The following is a 21,360-nucleotide window of genomic DNA, read 5'->3' as shown; positions in this document are numbered from 1 at the left end:
AAATTGACTTATATTTCATTACCTTTGCAACTAGGATTGAGTGCCCTCAAAGAAGACTTGGGCCTGACAAATAAATTGGACAAAGAACACAGTTTCCATACCAAGGGGGTGCTTCCTTTCAGAATGGGGTCTGAAAATGTGGCCGGTTTGTGTTTGGCACTGTTTGTAGTTTTCTGAGGTCACTTCTGAGAGTGGGCGTGCTGCTTCACAAGTGTCTGCAGTGGAGATGGTCTCCTTGTGGTCTTTTCGGCTGCTTTTGTCTGATTCTTAAACAGTAGAATGTGTGACAAAGGTACCCTTCATTTTATTGTGATTTCGCTTATGCCAGTCATATCACTGAGCCAGAAAGTTAGAGATAAACATCTGCCAGGCGTTGGCAAACACCAGTGTTAGCCTACTGCAGCTGAGGAAAGTCCTGAAAAATCTAAACTCATTATAGGCTTTTAATAGAGATAAAGTGATGTTCATTAAAAGCTGAACCCTCCTTAGACTCACTACTCCACAGAATAATTGCATTTATATCAATCTTGAGACCCATTAGCTTGGTGCCAAGAAAAGAATTCCAAGTCTTCTTTCTACACAGAAGGAGCTATATAAAAAATAAATAAGGCCTGTGGCAGGCTCCACTGCATTTATTTTCACCTTGCCTGGGGGCATCTGAAAAAGGATATTTGAACACTAAGAAACACAATCAGATGAAAAAAATTTTAGAAAAATATTAAATAACATCAATAAAATGGTGAATATTTAGAGTTCTAAATTTTTCCCTTTTTGAAATTAAGACAAGGTGCGTTAGTAGTGGGATTAGGGTGGGACTAGAAAACCCTTCATTAGATCTGCTATTTCATATCCATAATCATTTGGGATTCTCCCAAATGTCCCCCTTTCTATCTAATAAATAATATTCACCTTGAAAAGTTCATCTTAAAGTTCTCTGGCCCTTCCTACCAAAACAGTCCTTCTCTGCTCTGAGCCAGAGCAGCACTTTGTTTGCGATACTAATGATCAATCACAGTCCCCTAGTATCTCAGTTATTTTTATACCTGTCCCTCCCAGGGGACCGTTACCCTTGTGAGGACAACTGACCCTCTTCCTTATCCTTTACCAGAGTCTACATGCCCCTTTCACATAGTAGACATTCAATACACATTTGATGAATGGGTGGATAAAGTTGATCTTAATTGGAACATTACTGCAGAATTTCAGAAAAAATTATTTTCTGTGTTCATGCTGTTATGGGGCATATGCTGCTTACGAGAGTCCTATGTGCCTTTCCTGTAAAGCCCGGTGGGTGCAGACCAAACACATGGTGGTTTCGGAACAGCTGCTCATCTGCCACAGGCACCTGCTGGGATGGGGGTCGCTGTAGCCTGGAACGAAACTCTGTTTGTTTTGCTCCTTTGACATTATGTAGTGCAGGTGTAGGAACCGTAGCAATTGTTGCAGACTCACGTACATCATCAGAAGGATAATATTCTAATTTATCTTTCAGGAAGAGGCATTCAATGCCCGTCTTGGGCAGCTTTGAACTGAGAGCTGTTATGGTAATGATGTATAGTCAAAGGAAGGAATCAGGGAACTCTTCTTACCAGAGACATTTTGAGGCCTTATTTTGGAAGCAGCTTTTATTGTTATTTGAAGTTTTCTTTTGAACCCCAGGAATATCTCTACTACCAGCAGGTGAAATCAGAACACTAGCATATTGATTCATATCATTTGGAGCCACTGGAAAATTGCATTTCAAAAGTATCCTGGGAAGTTCTGAGATTTCTCCCAAACAGTACCCTGCCATCTTTGTAATAGTGACTTGGCAGGTCTGATAGTCAAGTTAGGTCCGTGTGGTCAGTCCTCTGGTCAGAAAACTTTGTGGCTTACGATCTCATGTCCACAGCCCTGAAATATGTTATCCTGAGGCCCAAACGGTGTTGAAGAAGCTAAAGAAAGCCACTCCTGTGTCCTTCCAGTGTGCCTGGACACTGACCTAAGCCTTTCAATGCAATTGCCTTTTAAAACTCCCCTAATAACCTGGTGAGATCTGTACTATTTGGTATAAATGGGAGTTTGGGAAGAACTTTTCAGATTCATTACAGATTTCCCTTCCCTTCCCTTCCCTTTCTTTTCCTTTCTCCCTCCCTCCCTTCCTTTCTTCCTTCCTTCCTCCCTCCCTCCCTCTCTCTCTCCAAAGAAACACACAAACAAACAAACAAACAAACAAACAAACAAACTGGGCTTTGGGGGGATAGTAAGGATGTGAGAGAATTACTTTGATTTGAAACTTTGGAAGTATAGTTCAGAGGAAAGAGACCAGGAGTCTGGCACCCTGGGTCCTAGTTCTTTCTGACTGCTTTATGCCAGTGTGGTAAATGTGTATAAAATCAGCTATTCCTCCTTGGTTAATTTTTCTCATCAGTGAAACAATGTCAGTGTCAGGCTTATATCTATGGCTTCGGCCTTATTTTGGCTCACACTGATTTCATGTTAGCTTCATGCCAGGCTCTATGCCGAGCACTTCACATGCACTATCTCATTTACTCTCAGAAGGACCGCGGACCTCTCTGTGCTCCTGTGTTTGGGAAATAAAGGCTGGGAGAAGCCAAATAACTGTAGGACTCAATAGTCTGCACCCTAGAACCTGTCCTGTCAACCACTGAGCTGTACCAATAGGGTAAAAGGGGATGAGATAGTGCTTCAGAGGGTCAAAACAAACATAAATGTGAAGTCTTATCAAGGCACAGGAATTGGCATAGCAGGCACTTGCCTGTGCAGACAAATCGAAGAACACAGGCGGGGACCTCCTTCGGAAGGCCTCCCCCTCTACCTGTCATTCCATGGCTATGTCCGCATGTCCAAAACCAAACTCGTCTTTCTGCTAAATCTTCTCTTGAGTGTGTTGGCTTTTGCAGTGGTAGCTCCAGCTTCCAAGTCACACAAGCTAAACCCTCGGCCTTGTTCTCGATGGGCACTTTCTCTCCCTCATCTGATTGGTGTCCAAGTCCTGGAGGTGGTACCCAGGGATACTTCTTGAATCTGCCCTCCTCCATATTTAGTGCTGCTGCTTCCACATCCCTTAGAAACTGTAGTGGTGGAATGGCTCCTACCTGGCCTCTCTAATGCCAGTCTTCCCTCTCCAGCCCATCTCATCTGCCCATTTGCTAAAATTCAGTTCTGATCATGTGACTCTCTTATCTAAACACTTACATGGCTGTCTAACCATCACCTATAGAATAAAGTTTAAATCCCCTGTTGTGACACAAGGGCTGGTTATAGACTGTGAGGGCTGCTCTTATAAAATTTCGTGTTATAGACTGGTGGCTTAAGTAACAAGCATTGATTTGTCACAGTTCTGGAAGCCAGGAGTGTGAGATCAGCATGTCAGCATGGTCATATTCTGGTGAGAGCTGTCTTCTACATGGGGCTCCTTGTTATAAAACCTGTCCCAGCTCCTCTCCTGCCTCCTTCCCATCCAGCACTGTGAATGGTGTGGTCCTACATCAGCCTTCTCTCTGCTCTTCCCTGTTACCTTGAACACTCCTCTGTTGAGTATGTAGCAAACTATAGAGAAGCCTTGTAGCACAGTGATCAAGAGTAGAGACAACAGAGACATACTGCCTGGATTGGAAACCCAGTTCTGCCATTTCAGGCCAGGTGACTTGGGCAAATGACTAACTTCTGCCCCAATGTCTGCAAAATGGGTATGCTGTTAATGGAAACTGCCTCATAGGAGACATCAGAGAAGTTGGAGGAAGATGCATTTAGAGTGGAGTCCTAGATAGGCAATAGTTTACAGAAAGAGCATGGAATATTTTTTTTTAACGTTTATTTATTTTTGAGACAGAGAGAGACAGAGGATGAACAGGGGAGGAGCAGAGAGAGAGGGAGACACAGAATCTGAAACAGGCTCCAGGCTCTGAGCTGTCAGCACAGAGCCCGACACGGGCCTCGAACTCACAGACTGTGAGATCATGACCTGAACCGATGTCGGACGCTTAACCGACCAAGCCACCCAGGCGCCCCAAGAGCATGGAATATTTTAAGAGTACTACAGAGAACATGTTAGTAGAATGCTACATAGTGTTAAACTGGAAGACAAACTTGGATTAAGAAAGTACTCTGTGCCATCTAGTTTAATGTATAAATAGGACAGTGTCTGTTACAGGTAACTTTCTTGATCGGAGCAATGTCTTGAAATAATTTTAGGTAATAATATCTTAATAATCAGTTAACCCCCTAGCAGGGACAGGCTTAGCACTGGCTGTTGGGAGTGGGCAGCTAGAAGAAGGGGTAGGGAAGGCTAGAAGAGGCGCTCATAGACGTGGTAGGGTGGGACAGAATCTTAAAAAACTACCTGCCATCAGCACAAGGTTTTATTTTTGTGAAAAGTACATCTTGTATTTGTGTAATGTTGGACATCTTCCTGTTAATTTTTTCTCTATTATTGGTTCTATTTCCAGATTGAGATGGAAGGCACAAAGAGAGAAGGCTTTGCTGATCTAGCTTCATGGGGTTTCTAAAATAATTCTGCACAATCCGTGCTTTCTCCAGTCTTGTTATGTAATGACCACTTTCTAAAAGCAAGCCCCTCATTTGTGTGCTGCTCTCTCCCTTACAGGTGGGGAGGGAAGAGGAGAACCGAAAGGTGGTAGGCTGTTTATCTCATACAGCCTAAAAGTAGCAGTTTTCTTCTTAACCCTTCTTACCCCAAACATGCCAGCAGAACATGAGACTCATGTTTTGATTCATGAGAACAGCTGTCAGACCCTTTTGATTCAGGGTGTTTCCAGTGGTTTTTCCTTCAGGCCTTCGGATGCCAGATGGAGAGCCAGCAGCACGCATGCCCTTGTTTCATGAGACTGAAGTAGACCAGAGTCACACACGGCATGGGCTGACTGGTGCCCAGGACTGGAGGTGGGGGGAAGAATGACCCCCTCTCCCCGAGAAGGCAGCACGCACTAGCCATGAGAAGGCTACATATGCCAGAGAAAAACAGGCTTTGGCCAGCACCTGGGTCATAGCTATTTTCACTAAAGCAGGGAGTCCCCCCACTAAGGAGCCCAGGATGGAGAGGGGAGACAGTGCTGGGTATGTCCCCCAACTCTTGCCTTCAGGTGATAGTGCCATTTTGCACATTGAGAGACTGGTATCTATGGTCCACCTCTCTTTAGAGGCCTGTTTTGTCCTTTTCTAGGGCTTCCCCTGTTGCACGTATTCTCAGCTTTCCTGCTCTTTCTCTGTGGCCCTGCTTGTGGGCATTGCCTCCCTTTGCTGGTTTTGTCTAATTCTACATGTTGTATAGCTCTGTCTACACCCTGCAATGTCAGGCTGATTGAAGTAGGTGAATGGTGGTGTTTGGGGATGTGGGGCTCGCTACCTATGTGGGAAAGTCACCGGTCTCCCTGAATCCCAGTTTCGTCATCTAGAGAACAGGCATCGATGATTCACATGTGGTTAGGTGAGACAGCAGGTAATGCAGGAGGCCTAGTGATTCTCCAGTGGCCCTCAGTGGCGCCCCCCCCTCCCCTCCCAGGGCTGCCCGAAAGGACACCAGTTCCCTGCCTCTGACCCAGGTGAGCACTTTTAGCTTGCTCTGGGAGCTGTGTGTCTAAAAATGTTTTAAAGCCATTAGGTGGTACGTGGTAGAGACATTTGGCAAACCTTATTTCGCATCTTTCTTCTCCTCTCTGCTAATAAGGTGTATGGATCATGTTATCAGGAGGAGAGAACTCCAGTTTCCTTCTTTGTGCTGCCCTCACTATAACTAAAGTGGGGCCCATCCCACCCTGCAGCCACCTCAGCCTTCATCGCATGGCGTGATATGATTCACACCTCTGACCTTACCTCGGAACTGATATTTACCACTCAGCAACTATGCCTGGCATCTGCTTAGGGCCCTATGCTTATTACTTAGCTAGAAGGTACTTGGCTTCCAGCATTTCTCACTTTTAATTAATCCCCTCCTTGTTAATTAACAGCGTGCATTTCCCTGGAAGCTGTGCTGTGTGACCTTGGGACATGGTCTCTCCAGGAGGTGTGTTTCCCTGAGTCTCCACTGATGCCAGGGCTGACTTTGGCCCGCACGTGAGGTTATTAGTTGGCACATGGTGCATGGCCATTGCATGGGCATCTCCTTGTGCCATGCTTGGGAGGACAGAAGTGAGAAATCGGTGTTTGGCAGGAAAGAATTCCATAGTGTTGCCAGCCAGCACCAGCATCTTGACTGACCAAGAGATGGTCTCTTTTACTCCTTTCGAAGAAGAACATCTTTCAGTTGATTAAAAATTCTGCTTGCTAGAGTGCTTTTTAGTTGAGCTGTCTTAAACCTGATATGTAGCTATAAGTTCCTGGCATTTGTTTGGAACCACTGAAGTGTTGCAGAGGTATTTTTTCCCAGCCCCAACTGTGAGGCCAGAGAAAGGCTCACGCTGGGCATGGCTGGGACTGGCATTATTTCTAGTGATAGTGTGAGTTTGCATAGCTGGTAAGGGATGTGGAAGTGCAAACCACAACTAAATGGGGAGGTACAAAAATTATATAGAAACAGTGCTTAATGGCACATCTGAGGGGCTGGACAAGCTCATAAATAAGAAGGCTCGTTATGAGTTAAGAAGCAAGAAAAATTGGATATGCTGGGTGCAGAATGAGGAACGGGCCTCAGCAAGCAGTTCAAGATTATTAAAGGTGATGAGCAGGATAGCCTAGTGGGTAAGAGCAGCGTTTTGGCACCAGACCAAACTGGATTTGAAACCGGGCTGGGTCACTTGCCAGCTGTGTACTCTGGGAAAATTGCTTCACTACTCTAAGTCTCAGTTTCCTTATCTTTAATGGGGGATAATACGACTTAGCTCGTAAGATTATTTTAAGGATTAAATGAGATAATGTTTATAAAGTGCTTAGTGTGATGTCTGGCCCAAAGTAAATGCTCAGTAAGTGGTTGTAATTATGAGCAATGAAAGGTATTGGAGGCCTGGTTTCAGGGTGCAGGGCGGCTCCCCCAGCCGCGGAGAGCCCTGTGGGACTGAGCCGGAGAGGGAGACGAGGCAGGTCTCTCTCTGCGGCATCTTGGCAGCTGACTCAGCCCTGCATATATGCTTGAGACTCCTTCCTGCTGGGAAAAGGTTCTCTTTAGGCTTACTCTGAGTCCCTTGAGGATTGCCTTCTTGTGCTAGGGCCCTTCTCTCTTCTCACTCTGCAGGCTCCATGGCTGCCACCTATGCTGATTGACCCCCTGATACTCTCCTTGAAACAAGGTTGGAGGTAACAAGGGGGGGCAAGGGGCGGGGAGAATGGTAAATCTGTGCATATTCAGGAAGCCCCTCTCTATCAGTTCTTCTCTTCGAAGCATCGCCAGCAAATTATAAGCCGAAATCAAAACAAGAGACTTAGACCTGTTTCCTGAGTTGTTGGCATGTGCAGTTGTGATTAACTTCTGTGCCTTCTTTTTCCGACTAGCAGATCCCAATTTCTTTTACCACATTTCATTTTTTGTGCTTCAAAGTAGGGAAAACGGAATCAGGATGATTCTTTTAGGAGACCAATGTGGAGTTGAGAGGGTGGGAGGGTACTCTCAACTAAGAAGTTTTCAACTGATAAGTAATCATCCCCATTCCTTTGGCCCCTCTGTGCTGGTCGCTGGAGAATGTGTTCTCAGAGCCAGATTATAGGGAAGACCTCACAGAACAGACCCTCAAGGGTCATCTTGAAGGCCAACTCTAAGTTCTCTGGGAAGAGAAGGAAGTGTGTTCCTGGCAGAGACCTGGCAGTGGTCTGGGCATGTGGTCTGGAGGCAGGTATTGGGGACCCTGGGATGGAGTCGGTGTGGTCCAGAGGCAGGACAGTCCCTCTAAGAAGGGAACAGCAAGGCTTCCCTGGGCTCTGGAATTCTCTGTTGACTGGAGCCCATGGAAATGAAGCACAATCAGGAGCTAGGTCCCTGCGGGTGCCCAGGAAGGGTCATCAAGGTGAGAAAACAAAAAAATTTTATATTTCATTATTTTAAGAGTACTGTTTTGGGAGTATATAATACAACAATACTGTAAAACTTGTATGTAACTTCTAAATGAGTAATTTTCCATACTTACATATATGTCAAAAGTTACTTATTGCCTGGAATGTGGTATTACGTTTGATAAATTTGGAGACTGCTGATCTTGAGTGCCAAGGTCAGAGGAAGAGAGCAGCAAAGCTGCCAGCATGACCGAGGCCACAGTCCATGTATACTCCTTTCTGTGTGAAGGCATAGTCCCAGGCCCAGGCCAGGTAGCTGGTGTCAGGGAGAAATGCTTCAGATTCTTTATGGCCAGTTCGACAGATCACTCTGGGTGTTTGATTGTCAACTTGGCGTGGAAGCCCTGCTCCCATTCTGGGATTCGGCTTCAGCACCTCTTCATTCTTGGACAGTGATAACCGGCCTGCTTCTCTCCTTGCTTCGGGTGTAGGTTCACTATCAGGAACATAGCTGAGGTTATCCTCGGCATTTGGCACTAGAATAGGTGCTGACTAAAGACTCACGGAAAAAAGTAACCTGCATTCCAGAAAGCTCTGACCCCTGAGAAATCTTGCTCTAACGCTTCCAGGTGGATGTGGTTTAGGGAGATTCTGAGCCCTTATGCTCATTTTCAGGCCATTTTAACTTCTTTGCAAGTACCTCAACCCTAAACTAACTGTGTGCAAGAGGCAGATGATTGTGGACTCAACGAAACAGTTGCAGGAGTTAGTTGTATATCCTCATTTCCTTTAAGAGAAGGCAGATGGAACAAACTTAGAAAAGTCTGTAAACAGAATGGACTAGGAGGAGGCGCTGTGAGCTTTAGGGTTTTTCAGCTCTCGTAACGGCTTTTATCTGTTTTCTGTTGAATTTTGCAGAATTGTGCTCTACTTCTGCCATATGTTATCGGTCACTCATATCAAATCCACAGTATGATGTAGGAGGCAAACACAGAGCTATGAAAATCCAGAGGGAGACAATGTTGAGGGTCACACTGGAAGCTGGCCACCATGCCCTGCACAGAAGAGTTAGCCTGAAGTGGAAGAAATTACCAAGAAGCCATGTGTTTGAGTAAAGCTTACAGTGTTAGATACATTTATATCACATACACATTTTTTAGAGCATTTGGAAGCTCTCTGAATAAGAATCTGTACTTGATGCCTTTTCCACACATGTCCAGGATGGTATGTTTATCCAAGAGATATAACCTCAATTTGTGTTCTATTAGTACGGCTAATCCTTTGACCGAAGGTTAGCTTATGCCCTTGCCGTGAAAGAGCTGATTGTCTGTCCCAGAGTGGAAGAGACTCACACGGCAGCACTGGGGCTTTGGTCTACCACTTCCTGGCTCAGTAGACACTGCTTGTTTTTCCCCCCATCAACCCTTTTGGCTGTGCCTGCACACAGGGTGGGGTGTCTTGTAGAATTTATTGCCACTCCTTGAATAGTTTCCTTTATCACTCACAAGGTCTGTCATTGTAGTGTATAGTGCTGCCTGACCTGGTCTCACCATGAAACCACTGTCCTTTCTGCCTCTGCTGACCCTGAATGCATTTCATCAGTGGGGCCTGTTCTGGAGTCCTTGGTGATTTATAAGCATCTTGTGGCCATTAATAGACACATCTTGGCAGGCTCTCTGTCATAGTATACAGCTCTCATGACCAAAGTGTTCACTGGAATCTGTAGAGTGAAGTTCACATACCCATCCTAATAACCACTTCTGTCCTAGTCATAGAATTTCTAATTTCCACTGTCTCCATTTGGAGTAAGTATTGGACTCTGGCCCAAAGTTAGGCTTGTCTTGGTTTTAGCCTCCAAGAGCTTCTGCTCTAAGATGAAATGATACCCGCAGCCACTTGGCTATCTTATCTTAACAAATATTGTTGATTCTACCATTTACTTTAAGTTCGAAGCTTGTCATTTTATTTTTTTTTAATTTTTTTTAATGTTTATTTATTTTTGAGACAGAGAGAGACAGAGCATGAACGGGGGAGGGTCAGAGAGAGAGGGAGACACAGAATCTGAAGCAGGCTCCAGGCTCTGAGCTGTCAGCACAGAGCCCGATGTGGGGCTCGAACCCACGAACCGTGAGATCATGACCTGAGCTGAAGTTGGACGCCCAACCGACTGAGCCACCCAGGTGCCCCCGAAGCTTGTCATTTTAAAATTTATTATTTTATTCTTCTCAACACTCCTATTTTCCATATACATTTGGTAGGTGGGAGCATGGCATTAATTTATTTTAATGGTGTTTGCCTATTTGGGGCTTGCAGTCATTTAAGAAAGCTTTAAGCACAGTATAAACCTGCTGGTGTTGGAATTTATGCCTGGTTCATCTTCTCCTGTAACATCTTATAGGAGTGCATTCAACATAGCGGGTGCTTAATAACTATTTAAGTATGGTAACAGCAGTATTGTAGATGGAGTACACCGTGATTCGGACCTACTGCTGGGTTATTTGGAGATTTGAGTGATGTCCTGGATGCTTTCTGGTCCCAGCAGGATGTCAGAGCCATCAGATAACTTGTACCTAGAATCTGAGAAACCCACTCCATTGCTGGATGCCTTGGCACAGGCCCGGTGTGTCTTTCAGACTCTCTGGCTTAAACGTTCAGAAAGTGCTGTAGATTCCGTAAACAATCCTCCATCTACATACTCCAGGGAGAAAGCAGTTAGGGTGATTCTGGCCCATCGATGATGGAACACCAGTCTGCACTGAGAATGCTTTTCCATTCTGAGAGTTTGGGGAATAACCTTGCTTTAGGTGGGCTCAGACCTGGGTGGATACTAGAAAGCGTTGCTCTTCAGCATTGTTTTGCCTTTGTAGTAGACTACAAAGAAGCCTTTACCCTGTGGTTTTGTTGCCCAGGAATTGCAAGACTGGTAGCAAGACCATTGTGCTTGGATAGTCCCATCATTCTAGTCAATAAATTCAGTGTTTTGGACAAGATGTATCACAGAATCATCCTTGGGGAGTTGGCCAGGGCCAGGAAAGTATTGAGGAGAGCAATTAGTAAAGACAGACATTTAAAAATGTAAGTGGTAAGAGAGGCACCTGACTGGCTCAGTTGGTAGAGCATGTGACTCTTTATCTTGGGGTGTGAGGTTGAGCCCTATATTGGCTGTAGAGATTAAAAAAATGAAATCTTAAAAAAAAGATTTAAAAAATGTCAGTGGCAAGAAATCTGATGAACACAAGGATCTTCTGTGATTAAAAAAAAAAAGAATACTCATCTCTCTTCCCCCCAATATTCTAAAATTGGCTATTGACAGCACTCCAGCTTGCTCTCCACTCCTTCCCTGTTCCCATATACCCCCAAAGACTGAACTAGTCTAAAATCTGGATGCCTTTTCTAAGTTTTAAAAATAGTAGAACAATGCTGCTGTGATCACATAAAGCTATATTTTCACTGTCACCTCTAACTTGTAGTAGTCCTTGGTAATTACATGGTGCTTTCCATCTGTAGGTCTGTAAACACATGATAAATGTTAACTCTTAATTCTCCTAACACCCCTGTAGAGATAGAGAGAGATTGCAAGGTGCCTTTTAGCTCGATGTTGGGTCTGGTTTACCTCCAGGTTTAGCTCAACGGTTTGGTCTGGTCTCATTGAGGTGTTCTTTCCTGTATGTGGAAGAGCTGGTGAAAGTAACATGTGCTCTTATGAATGACGTTCTGTGCTGCCAGATGAAAATGCTGAAGTCTCCGGAGAAGCAAGAAGCATAAGCCTCCTGACTTCAGGAAGCGTACACTCTGAGCCTCTACAGTTTCACCAGTTGTTACTGTTTTGATTATGGATTAGATCGCAAGAAGAGTTAGAAAACATTTTGTCTGTTAAAGGATGTAGAACTTTGTTTCTGACATGTAATATCTGCTCCTGACATTTAAAAGGAAAAATTCATCACTTCTTCTTTGGCAGTAATTTTTATGGCTTTTTATTATTTCTTTTCAAGAGTTATTTCTTCCTAGGATCTGTTTTTTTGTCCTTTTACATCTTGAAGAGTGGAATTTCAAATAACCTTGGAATTTACACCAGTGAAATTCAAAAGCTGGGCTGGACTTCAAAAAGCTTTACAGAACCAAACAAAGTAATTATTGTACAGTTTTAAATTTCTTTAGCCATAGCTTTAATATATTGCTTCGTTAAGCAAATGATTTCAATTTATTATGCAAATGTAGCAATTATTCCATTAAAAAAATCTGTTAGAAAGATGGCCCACTTTGCTTCCGTGGCACAATAAGTAATGTTGAATGTCTCATTTTTGTTTTCTGATTTGCTTATTTTGTCTTTAATGACACCCATTTAAAGTAAAAGTCTTTAAAATGGTAGAAAAACGTGATAACATGTCTTCACTCGTAATTTGATACTTGGATATAATGAGTTCATCTGAGAGATTTCATTAAAAACAGCAAGGTGCCTGAATACCAAAGCTGAGATGTTTTTAATCACAGAATTATAGTAATTATACAAATCCCAAGATTTTCATCAGACAGAAAAGGCTTCCCGGGCTAAACATGCACTTTAAACTTAGCACTAATAACTGTGTATTGTTATAAATTATAGGAGAGAGACTCCTTGGGCCAAGGGGAATATTGGAATTGAATTTTTAAGGAAAATTGAGAAACAAACTATTTTGGTAACATAATGGTACATGTAAGAGGCACATCACAAGCGTAATAGAAGAAGAATTCTCTTTGTGCAAGAGACATAGCAGGTGAATATCAGATAAAGTTAATGAGGCTGTTATTGTTTACTATGTTGTCAGCATCGAGAGAATGCTAGAAGGAACATCTCTGTCTTCTCCCAGGGGTCCTGAAGTTGCTAATCGACAGGAGTCTTACTTCCAGCCAGTAAATGGGACAGACCACCAGTAAATTAGATGATTATTGACTCAGAATCTGGATTTTCTGGGTTGGATGAAGACTCTCTAAAGAATAATTTTGTCATTGTGGGAATTATTTAAAATGTCAAATTTTTATAAAATGGCCAGGACATAGTACCCTCAGGGAGCTTGCTTTTAAGATAAGTTATATAAAAAGATGCACCTGAGAAGATTTTATAAAAATCTCCCTAAGACAGAAAGTTTATTTGATCTATTTTCCACTTACCATTATTTCTCTCTGTTTTCTGGCTCAGAGAGATGGGTAGGGGGAGATGAGCAAAGGGGATTGAGGAGGAAGGGAGAACATTGAAGCAGTGTGCTCTGGGGTGTCCACAATGGGTGGAGGAGGAAGGAAGGGAGCCTGGGGGAAATGGAGAAGGCAAGTTAGGTTGGCTTCTCGTTTGTTACAAATGGTTTGGAGTTGAGATGCAGAGCATGTATTCAAATGGAAGGCTCTGTAATCTGTCTGGGTATTCTTGATGATCAGTCAGGACACAGAATTCCTTCTAGGGGCTGGAGCAGAGACATGCCTGGGATTTGAGTCCTAACAAGACAGGTATTTCTGGTCTCTGTTCTCCCAACCTTATCCCTTTCTATGGTAAACTTATCATCCCCTGTCTGCAAGCATGATTGGAGAGTTCGCCGGAACAATGGTCCCCAGATTCCATCTTAATATGTTATCATCCACATTTACTATTTGCATATTTCAAGCTCCAGGTTCTTCCCCACCTCCTCATTGGGGAGTTTGAAGACCATTTTGTCAGCTTTCAGCCCTGCCAAGAATGAGTGCACACAGGTGAGAGCATGTAGGCTCACCTTTTGCATCCATCAGTGCTGGGCGGGCCCTGGATGGAGAAGGCCCTGCCTGCAATTTCAGTTTCATTAAAGTTTCGCTTTTACCATTTTATTTTTTTATTATTCTTATTTTGTAATCTTTATTTAATTTTGAGAGAGAGAGAGATGGAGTGTGAGCAGGGGAGGAACAGAGAGAGGGGGAGACACAGAATCCAAAGTAGGCTCCAGTCTCTGAGCAGTCAGTACAAAGCCCAAAGCCCGATGTGGGCTGGAACTCATTAACCTTGAGATCATGACCTGAGCTGAAGTTGGTTGCTCAACTGACTGAGCCACCCAGTCGCCCCTAGCTTTTCCCCTTTTAGCCATCAAAATAATATGTGCCACTGCGGGAAATTTATAAGATACAGAAAAATCTAGAGAAGCAAGGAAAATCACCATTAATGCTTTCACTCAGAGGGAATTCACATTTTGCCATATTTCCTTCCAGTCTTTTTCCTGCATCTTTTGTTTTTTATGTGCACTCATCTACAAATGAATGTTTGTATTCTGATTTAGAAACATTTAACAATATTTAATCCCCTGGCATAAACATTTTCTGTAAACCTCATGGGAAGTCTATTGAATGTTGATTGCCACAGAGAGCATAAAGACGTTACTGTCTTTTAAGAGTTATTGTCATTTGGTCTCTTCCCAGGTCCCCTATTGTGGTCTGCTGCACGTCTGGGAGACTATGATGGGAATGAGTGTGAAAAGCTGGAGGTTTCACCTAACTCGTTGCTCCTGCCTGGAAGATCATCCTTTAGAAATAGGAAAAGTGCTCCACGCGGTGGCTGACTTCAAGGGACCAGACACATTGTAGAAAGAAATGGATGAAAGCAGCTTGGGGGCTCCAGACACACGCTCCCTGCAGTCTAGTCCAGGGAAGCCCTTCTGAGGCGCCCTGGCATTCTGGAATGTCGCCAGGTCTGGACGCATGGCCAATTCCTGAGTGATGATGGTTCGCCGGGGGTTGCTTGCGTGGGTGTCTCGAGTAGTGCTTTTGCTGGTGCTGCTCTGCTGCACCGTCTCAGTCCTCTACATGCTGGCCTGCACTCCGAAGGGCGACGAGGAGCAGCTGGGGCTGCCCAGGGCTAACGGCCCCACGGGCAAGGAGGGGTACCAGGCCGCGCTGCAGGAGTGGGAGGAACAGCATCGCAACTACATCAGCAGTCTCAAGAGGCAGATTGCGCAGCTCAAGGAGGAGCTGCAGGAGAGGAGCGAGCGGCTCAAGAATGCACAGAATCACCCCAGCGACGCTGTGGGCCTGGGGCTGGATCAGGGCCCCCCAGAGAAAACGCAGGCGGACCTTCTGGCCTTCCTGCACTCCCAGGTGGACAAGGCGGAGGTGCACACCGGCGTCAAGCTGGCCACCGAGTATGCTGCTGTGCCTTTCGATAGCTTCACTCTGCAGAAGGTGTACCAGCTGGAGACGGGCCTGACCCGCCACCCCGAAGAGAAACCCGTGAGGAAAGACAAGCGGGATGAACTGGTGGAAGCCATTGAATCGGCCGTGGAGACCCTGAACGGCCCTGCGGACGGCAGCCCCAGTCGGCGCCCCTACTCGGCCTCGGATTTCATAGAAGGTTGGCAAGTTTGTGGATTGGGGTGGGAAGGAGAAGGAAGGGCATCTGGGTCCAGGTACCCAGGCGGGTCACCGCAGCGGGAAGCGGGCGTCTGGCTTTGGCAATGACTGGCAGAGGGTGAGCCACAGCAAAGGCACATAGTGTGGGTTTGTATTTCTCAGAGACAGCCGTTTTACTTACTTTCTCATGAAAGCCATGTTTATTGAGTGGACAGGTTCGTTGTTCCCTGGCAGAAGAAGGGAGTTCTTGTGTTCATTAGGAAGGAAGGAAGGAAGGAAGGAAGGAAGGAAGGAAGGAAGGAAGGAAGAAAGGAAGAAAAAGAAATAGAAAAAATATTGAAACCCAAACAGAGGATGATAGGCAGTTTTAATTGATCTGTTCCCTGGGCCCTTCTCCTGGAGATCTGGCCTGGGTATCAGGCCCATGAACAGAACTGCAAACACGTGGTCTATAGCACTTAACATTTGCCAGACACTGTTCTGGGAACTTTATATTTACTAATTCACTTTTTCTTCTTAATGACCCTATGAGGAGGGATGAAGATTGAGTTCAGATTAATTAAGTAAATCGCCCAAGGTTGTGCCGTTAGCCAGGATTTGAGCCTGGGAAGTCTGATTCCAGAGTCCCCATCCTTAACCACTAGCTTATATTGTACAGTCACAGCACATGAAAACTAGTGACATGAATGGCTTAGCTTTTTTTTCATGGGCACAGAACAGCCAAATATTAGTTTGTGTGTGATTGTGTCTACTTGGAGGAGAAATTGGCCTTGTCTAGTTTCTTGGAAGTTTCATTAGTATCTTCTTGCCAACTTTTCCACTGTTACTGGGGCAAAAATCAACTAATAATTTGGGAGAGGAAATAACTTCCGAGGGCATCCACCCCTCCCTCCTGTTTCTGGAGAGAATCTACTTCAACTTCTCAGACGTGTGGCCGTGTCCACTATTACCTTATTCCCAATAACGACCCTCTCATTGCCTGCAAGCAAGACAGAGTCTGTTTAGTCATATCAAAATGGCTCTCACTGCTATGTATGCCTGTTCTCTTTGGACACTTCCCTATCTTATGATTTTTTTCCACTTTATATGTGAACCATAAACTCATGTAATTTTGGTAATCATTTTCATATACCTAGAGCCAGGTAAAGAAATCTTGTACAAGATCAAGCTTTTTGGTCGTCAGGATGTTTTTGTTGTTACTCATTTATATGAGGTATGAAAAATACCTAGCACATTTGGCAGCTAGCAAGTACAAGCACATGCTGGGCACTCAGTAAGAATTCAAAATATCATGATGTCGTAGCAGCACATTTTATAGCGCTTTGAAGTTTATGAAATGTTTCCACATACAATATCTTACTGGTGGACCCCCAGGGAAAGTCATAAACATCCTTAAAAAGCAAATCCTGGTTGCCACTCACCCTGGAGAATGCCACAAGAGCTTCCCACATACAAAGCACTTTCAAAAGAACTTGGTTATAAGTTAATGCCTGCCATTTGGAATGTTGGCCCTTGTGATTTTTCACATACATTCATATTTGAAACCTCTGCTTTTCTGTGTACAGTGTCTTGATACACAAGGCCTGTTATTCTCAGTCAGCAGTGACATAGGCCCCCTACCCCTGAATTTATTTGCATTGAGATATGGCTGACTTTCTGTTGGAGACACTGTTATCCTAGCTACCCAGTGTTGCTCGCATGTGCAGCACACAGCCTGTGTTTTAAGGCAGATCAACCCACACATACCTTCCATATTTGGTGAAAGTCTAGTGGGCTGTTTTCTTAGGATGAGTGAATAGACACACACTTTAGATACATTTATATATATTTAACTGTCATAGGTACAATTTATTTCATTTTTTTTTTGGTCTTACCACAAAAGATTGTGGTGGCAATCTTTTGTATTCTGAGGAAATAAGGTAGTTTGAAAAAATCCACTAGTCCGAGGAAGCTTCAGGAAGGTCGAGTCAAAGTCTACATATGGAGCAACTTTCAAATAGTGATGTTCCAGAGCACAGTGGGAATCCTGTTACTGTGAGAATTTGGTCACCAACTGGATGGCCCCTTGGTCAGGAGGTTATAATTCATGATTCTAGGATCAGAGTTGTGGCTGGACTGGATTACATTTGAGGACCTTTGTAATCCTGGTTCCTGATTTTTTGATCTACACACAGTCAAGGGGAAAGAAGACAATGGAAAAGGTCTGATTTGAAATCTGTTTTCTATGAGTTAGAACAAGTGATGAGACCTTATAAGGGTGAAGTAGGTCTTTGAAGTAACTTATTTGGGTTTCTAAATATAACCGTAGAGAGATTGATTTTGTGTTTGGGGTATCAGTAGTCCAGAAGTAAGAGTGATTTAGTAAAAGTCAATGGGAAAATTTTAGGTCTCCCACACTCAGTTCTAAACAAAGGTAACTGATCTGCTGAACCCAGAACGAGAATGGGGATTCTTTGTGTTTAAAGAAATAATAATAAAAACACATGAATGCTTCCAGATGATAATAGTTAGGCAAAGCTTAAAGCTACCTATGAGGCAGGTAGTATGGTGACATGAGCACGGGGAGCTGTGTGACTTTGACCAATGTACTCAAGCCCCTTAAGACTCGGTTTCCTCCTCTCTCCGAAGAGACTTGGCTTAGTGTCCTCCAAGGCCCTACCCATTCCCAACCTTCCGCAACACGCAAAGCACTGCTTCAACTTCTTTTCTTCTCAGCTTTGCCAAACAACTGTCCCTGGAGGGTACTCTAACATCCACTCTCTGAGATGATGAGGACACAACACTGACCCTTTGGGAACCTTGTCTCTGAAAGAAGGAATTAAGATAGATTAGTTATCAGGTCTGACCTGACCGTGGCCACCTTCTAGGGTGCTGTGAAGCTTGCAGATGGAGAATACCACATTGGTGACTGTCTATGATCGATATTGATGTAATTATTTTCTGTCTCTAAAACACAGAGAGAACAGCATGTGCCTCCTCTCCCTTTCCCTAGACATTTTGTTGGCATTGATTATCGCATTGGCTTCTCACATAATAGCATGGATTTTTTTTGTAACTATCTGGGAAGAGAAGTAGAAAAATGTGATCAAATCCTGTGCCTTAGGATGCCTAAATGTTTATCTCCTCAAGTGAACAGAATTTTTTTGTTTGTGGCTTAGTTATTCCTTCACTATAGGATATCCAGACTCCTATTTAAGTCTTAGTGGCATAACTTTTGGCTTTGACTTCATATTTTTAAGTAGAACTTTTGGATATAAATTTGACATGGTTCCATAAAACAATTTAGCTTTCCAAATTATTCCTCTTTTATAATCCAAACTTCTGAGAATGTGAGTCTGTATGAGGCAGTCGTGTCTACTGTCTCCATGGGTGGCTCTTCTGTCACTCTCTGCCAGCTTTTGCAGGGTTGGTGGTAGCAAGAGCAGGGTCAGATTTGTGGTGAGGTGGAGCCACAAGCCATGATCTGCAAGAAGGTGAAAATTTTGAGGGCACCTTAAGATGCATTTAAATCAAGGGATATAGAAATTGCTATAAAACCTTAGTAGCTGCCTGTACAGTAAATCCCAACTTCCTGTGCTCAACAGCCAACCCCTCGTGCCTTCTGGGAAGCTAAGACAAAGAGTGAAGATGCTGAGTTTTTGACTTCCATTGTTTGTGTCTCACTATAAGCTCTAAGGGATACCCTGTGACCACTTTGCTAAAGCTGTTTTGGACAAGTCAAATCCATTTCCAAGTCCTGGGTACTTGGAGGGCCAGGTGCTTGGGGCTGTGAGGACAGGAAGTGGGCTTTTTCCTCTGCATGCATTTTGGTGATATGCTTCTTTGTCAGCAACTTTGTGACTTGGGGTTGAAAAGGTAGGACAGGCATGCTTTTTCTCTCTCTCAAAATAAATAAGTAAACTTTTTTTTAAAGTTTACATTGGGTGGGGAGCAAGTGGGAAAGGGGCAAAAAGAGAGGGAGAGGGAGAGAGAGAATCCCAAGCAGGCTCTGTGCTGTCAGCACAGAGCCCAACGCAGGGCTCAAACTCACCAACTGTGAGATCACAACCTGAGCCAAAACCAAGAGTCGGACACCCAATTGACTGAGGCACGCAGGTGCCCCTAAATAAACTTAAAAAGGTAAAGGCAGGCATTCAGATGCATTTCTGGGCCTTTTGGGGGGCATCAGGAAGTCTTGGTGCAGAAAGAAGAAGAGTTAGGGTGTAGTGGGAGGGAGATTCTGCACAGTGGGGCATCTAACCTGTGTTTGGGGTGTGGGGAGATGTGCTGGCAGACTGGACAGCAGGAGGGCTTCAGGAGCTGAGTTGGGCCTTGGTTCTCAGCCAGCATCTCTAGGGCAGTGAGGGTGTTAGAACTTAGGACAGCCCTTCTGACTGTCTGTCACCTCACTGTGCACTGGAGAGACCATGCTGGCTCACTTTTAAGTTTTGAGCAGTCCTACGTGACACTGGGTTCCTCTGTCACTCACCCTATCCTGTCTGTCCCACTTCCTACCTCAGATACCCTCATTTGCTTGCGGATGCTTTAAGGTCCTTTAAGGAGGGACAAATGCTTTTTATCCTGAAATCATAGATAAGAGGCTTAAATACAAATAAATGGTATGAAGCTGCACTTTGAAGCAGGAATTCTTCCTGTGGTGATGGAGGGAGAGAAAGTGGACTAGCCTTGGATTCTGCCTGTGGGCAGGAGTCCAGCCTCCCAGCACGACAAGTGAAGAAGCCCCATATGAAACGAAATGCTCTGCTGTCCTAGGATATTTTGAAATTCTTAATAATTTTGGAACAGGGAGCCTATGTTTTCATTTTGCACCGGGCCCTACAAACTAGGTTGTGAGTCCCACTTCCAAGGTCGAGAGGACAGGAGGGAAACATAAAGGAAGAGGGAGATAGAATTAGTGGTGAACTGTGTAGTTGGGCACCTTTGCTGAGGGTCAGCTCTGTTGATCTTCGGTGCGCTGGGACAGATGGAACCTCTGTGTGACGTACATCCTATGTGTACAGAGTATTTTGTCACAAGACTGCAGAAACTAGAAAGGCTGACATTTTATTATATTTTTATTGTGCCCATGCAAAGCAGTTTTGTTCCCAAGGGATTTTTTCAGAAGTTGAGGCTGTCACTGTTGTCCTGCCTTATGTTTCCCATTAAGAACAGGCTACAAGAGCACTTGTGACGATGGGGGAAGCCCAGGATGGACAAACTTGGCTTTAGTGGGAGTAGAGAGCAAAGGCTCCATGGAGAGATGGTCTGAACTGGGGCCTCATATAAAGTGGAAAAACGTGCACTGGGGGAGACTAAAGGGAGACGCATGGGTGAGGGGCCCCTTTATGTGAATGTATGGCCAGGGCTGCTGTTCAGATTTCAGCCTGCTCAGCCTCTTTGGGTAGGAAGCAGTGTTTACAGAAAGGATCTGTAGTTTTTTTTTTTTTTGTTTGTTTTTTTAATTTTTTTTTCAATGTTTTTATTTATTTTTGGGACAGAGAGAGACAGAGCATGAACAGGGGAGGGGCAGAGAGAGAGGGAGACACAGAATCGGAAACAGGCTCCAGGCTCCGAGCCATCAGCCCAGAGCCTGACGCGGGGCTCGAACTCACGGACCGCGAGATCGTGACCTGGCTGAAGCCGGACGCTTAACCGACTGCGCCACCCAGGCGCCCCGGATCTGTAGTTTTTTAACCAGACCACTGGCTTATCCCCTGATAGAGTCAAGGGTGAGGTCCTGCACTGAGGCTTAATTAACATGCATGAATAGGACACCTGCTATTTGTGCAGGATGTCCCCAGCTGTTTGGGGAGCTGGAAAAGGAGGATGAAGCTAGGTTTCCCAGCCTGCAGGAACTGATTACGTACATGGGGAGGCAAAACTCTGAGTGACTGGGTGTCCAGCAGGGAGTACTCTTGGTACTGTGGGCTTCAGAATTGGTGGCCAGATGCAAGCCAGATGGTCAGGGAAGGAGGCTGGGCCTGAGGCTGAGAAGGGGTCACCAGAGAGGGAATGAGGTAAGGGAACGGATTGGTATCATGGAGAGGGGTACCAGGAAGCTGACTGACTCCAGAACAGGAGGTCAGTGTAGAGACCAGCCTG

At 44.6% G+C, this 21,360-nt stretch overlaps 1 protein-coding gene across 14 annotated transcripts in view; it reads left to right on the top strand.

Annotated features, from left to right (window-relative positions):
* The window catches only part of CSGALNACT1 (chondroitin sulfate N-acetylgalactosaminyltransferase 1), a 346,168-nt gene that overhangs the window by 238,526 nt on the left and 86,282 nt on the right, over positions 1–21,360 (top strand). For 12 of the 14 annotated variants that reach the window (XM_086703540.1, XM_086703541.1, XM_086703537.1 and 9 more), the window contains one exon: positions 14,353–15,280. In XM_086703540.1, the coding sequence (XP_086559666.1) occupies positions 14,650–15,280 (631 nt within the window). In that variant the 5' untranslated portion in view covers positions 14,353–14,649. Of the gene's footprint in view, positions 1–11,933; positions 12,069–14,352; positions 15,281–21,360 lie in introns of all 14 variants that reach the window. The other 2 variants (XM_086703545.1, XM_086703546.1) reach the window with 1 other exon arrangement.

Source organism: Puma concolor, chromosome B1 (assembly GCF_028749965.1).
Source record: "Puma concolor isolate L17-30 chromosome B1, mPumCon1.1.hap2, whole genome shotgun sequence".
Lineage (NCBI taxonomy): Eukaryota > Metazoa > Chordata > Mammalia > Carnivora > Felidae > Puma > Puma concolor.
The sequence above is the reverse complement of the archived record's forward strand: the minus strand, read 5'-3'. Positions and strand labels throughout refer to the sequence as shown.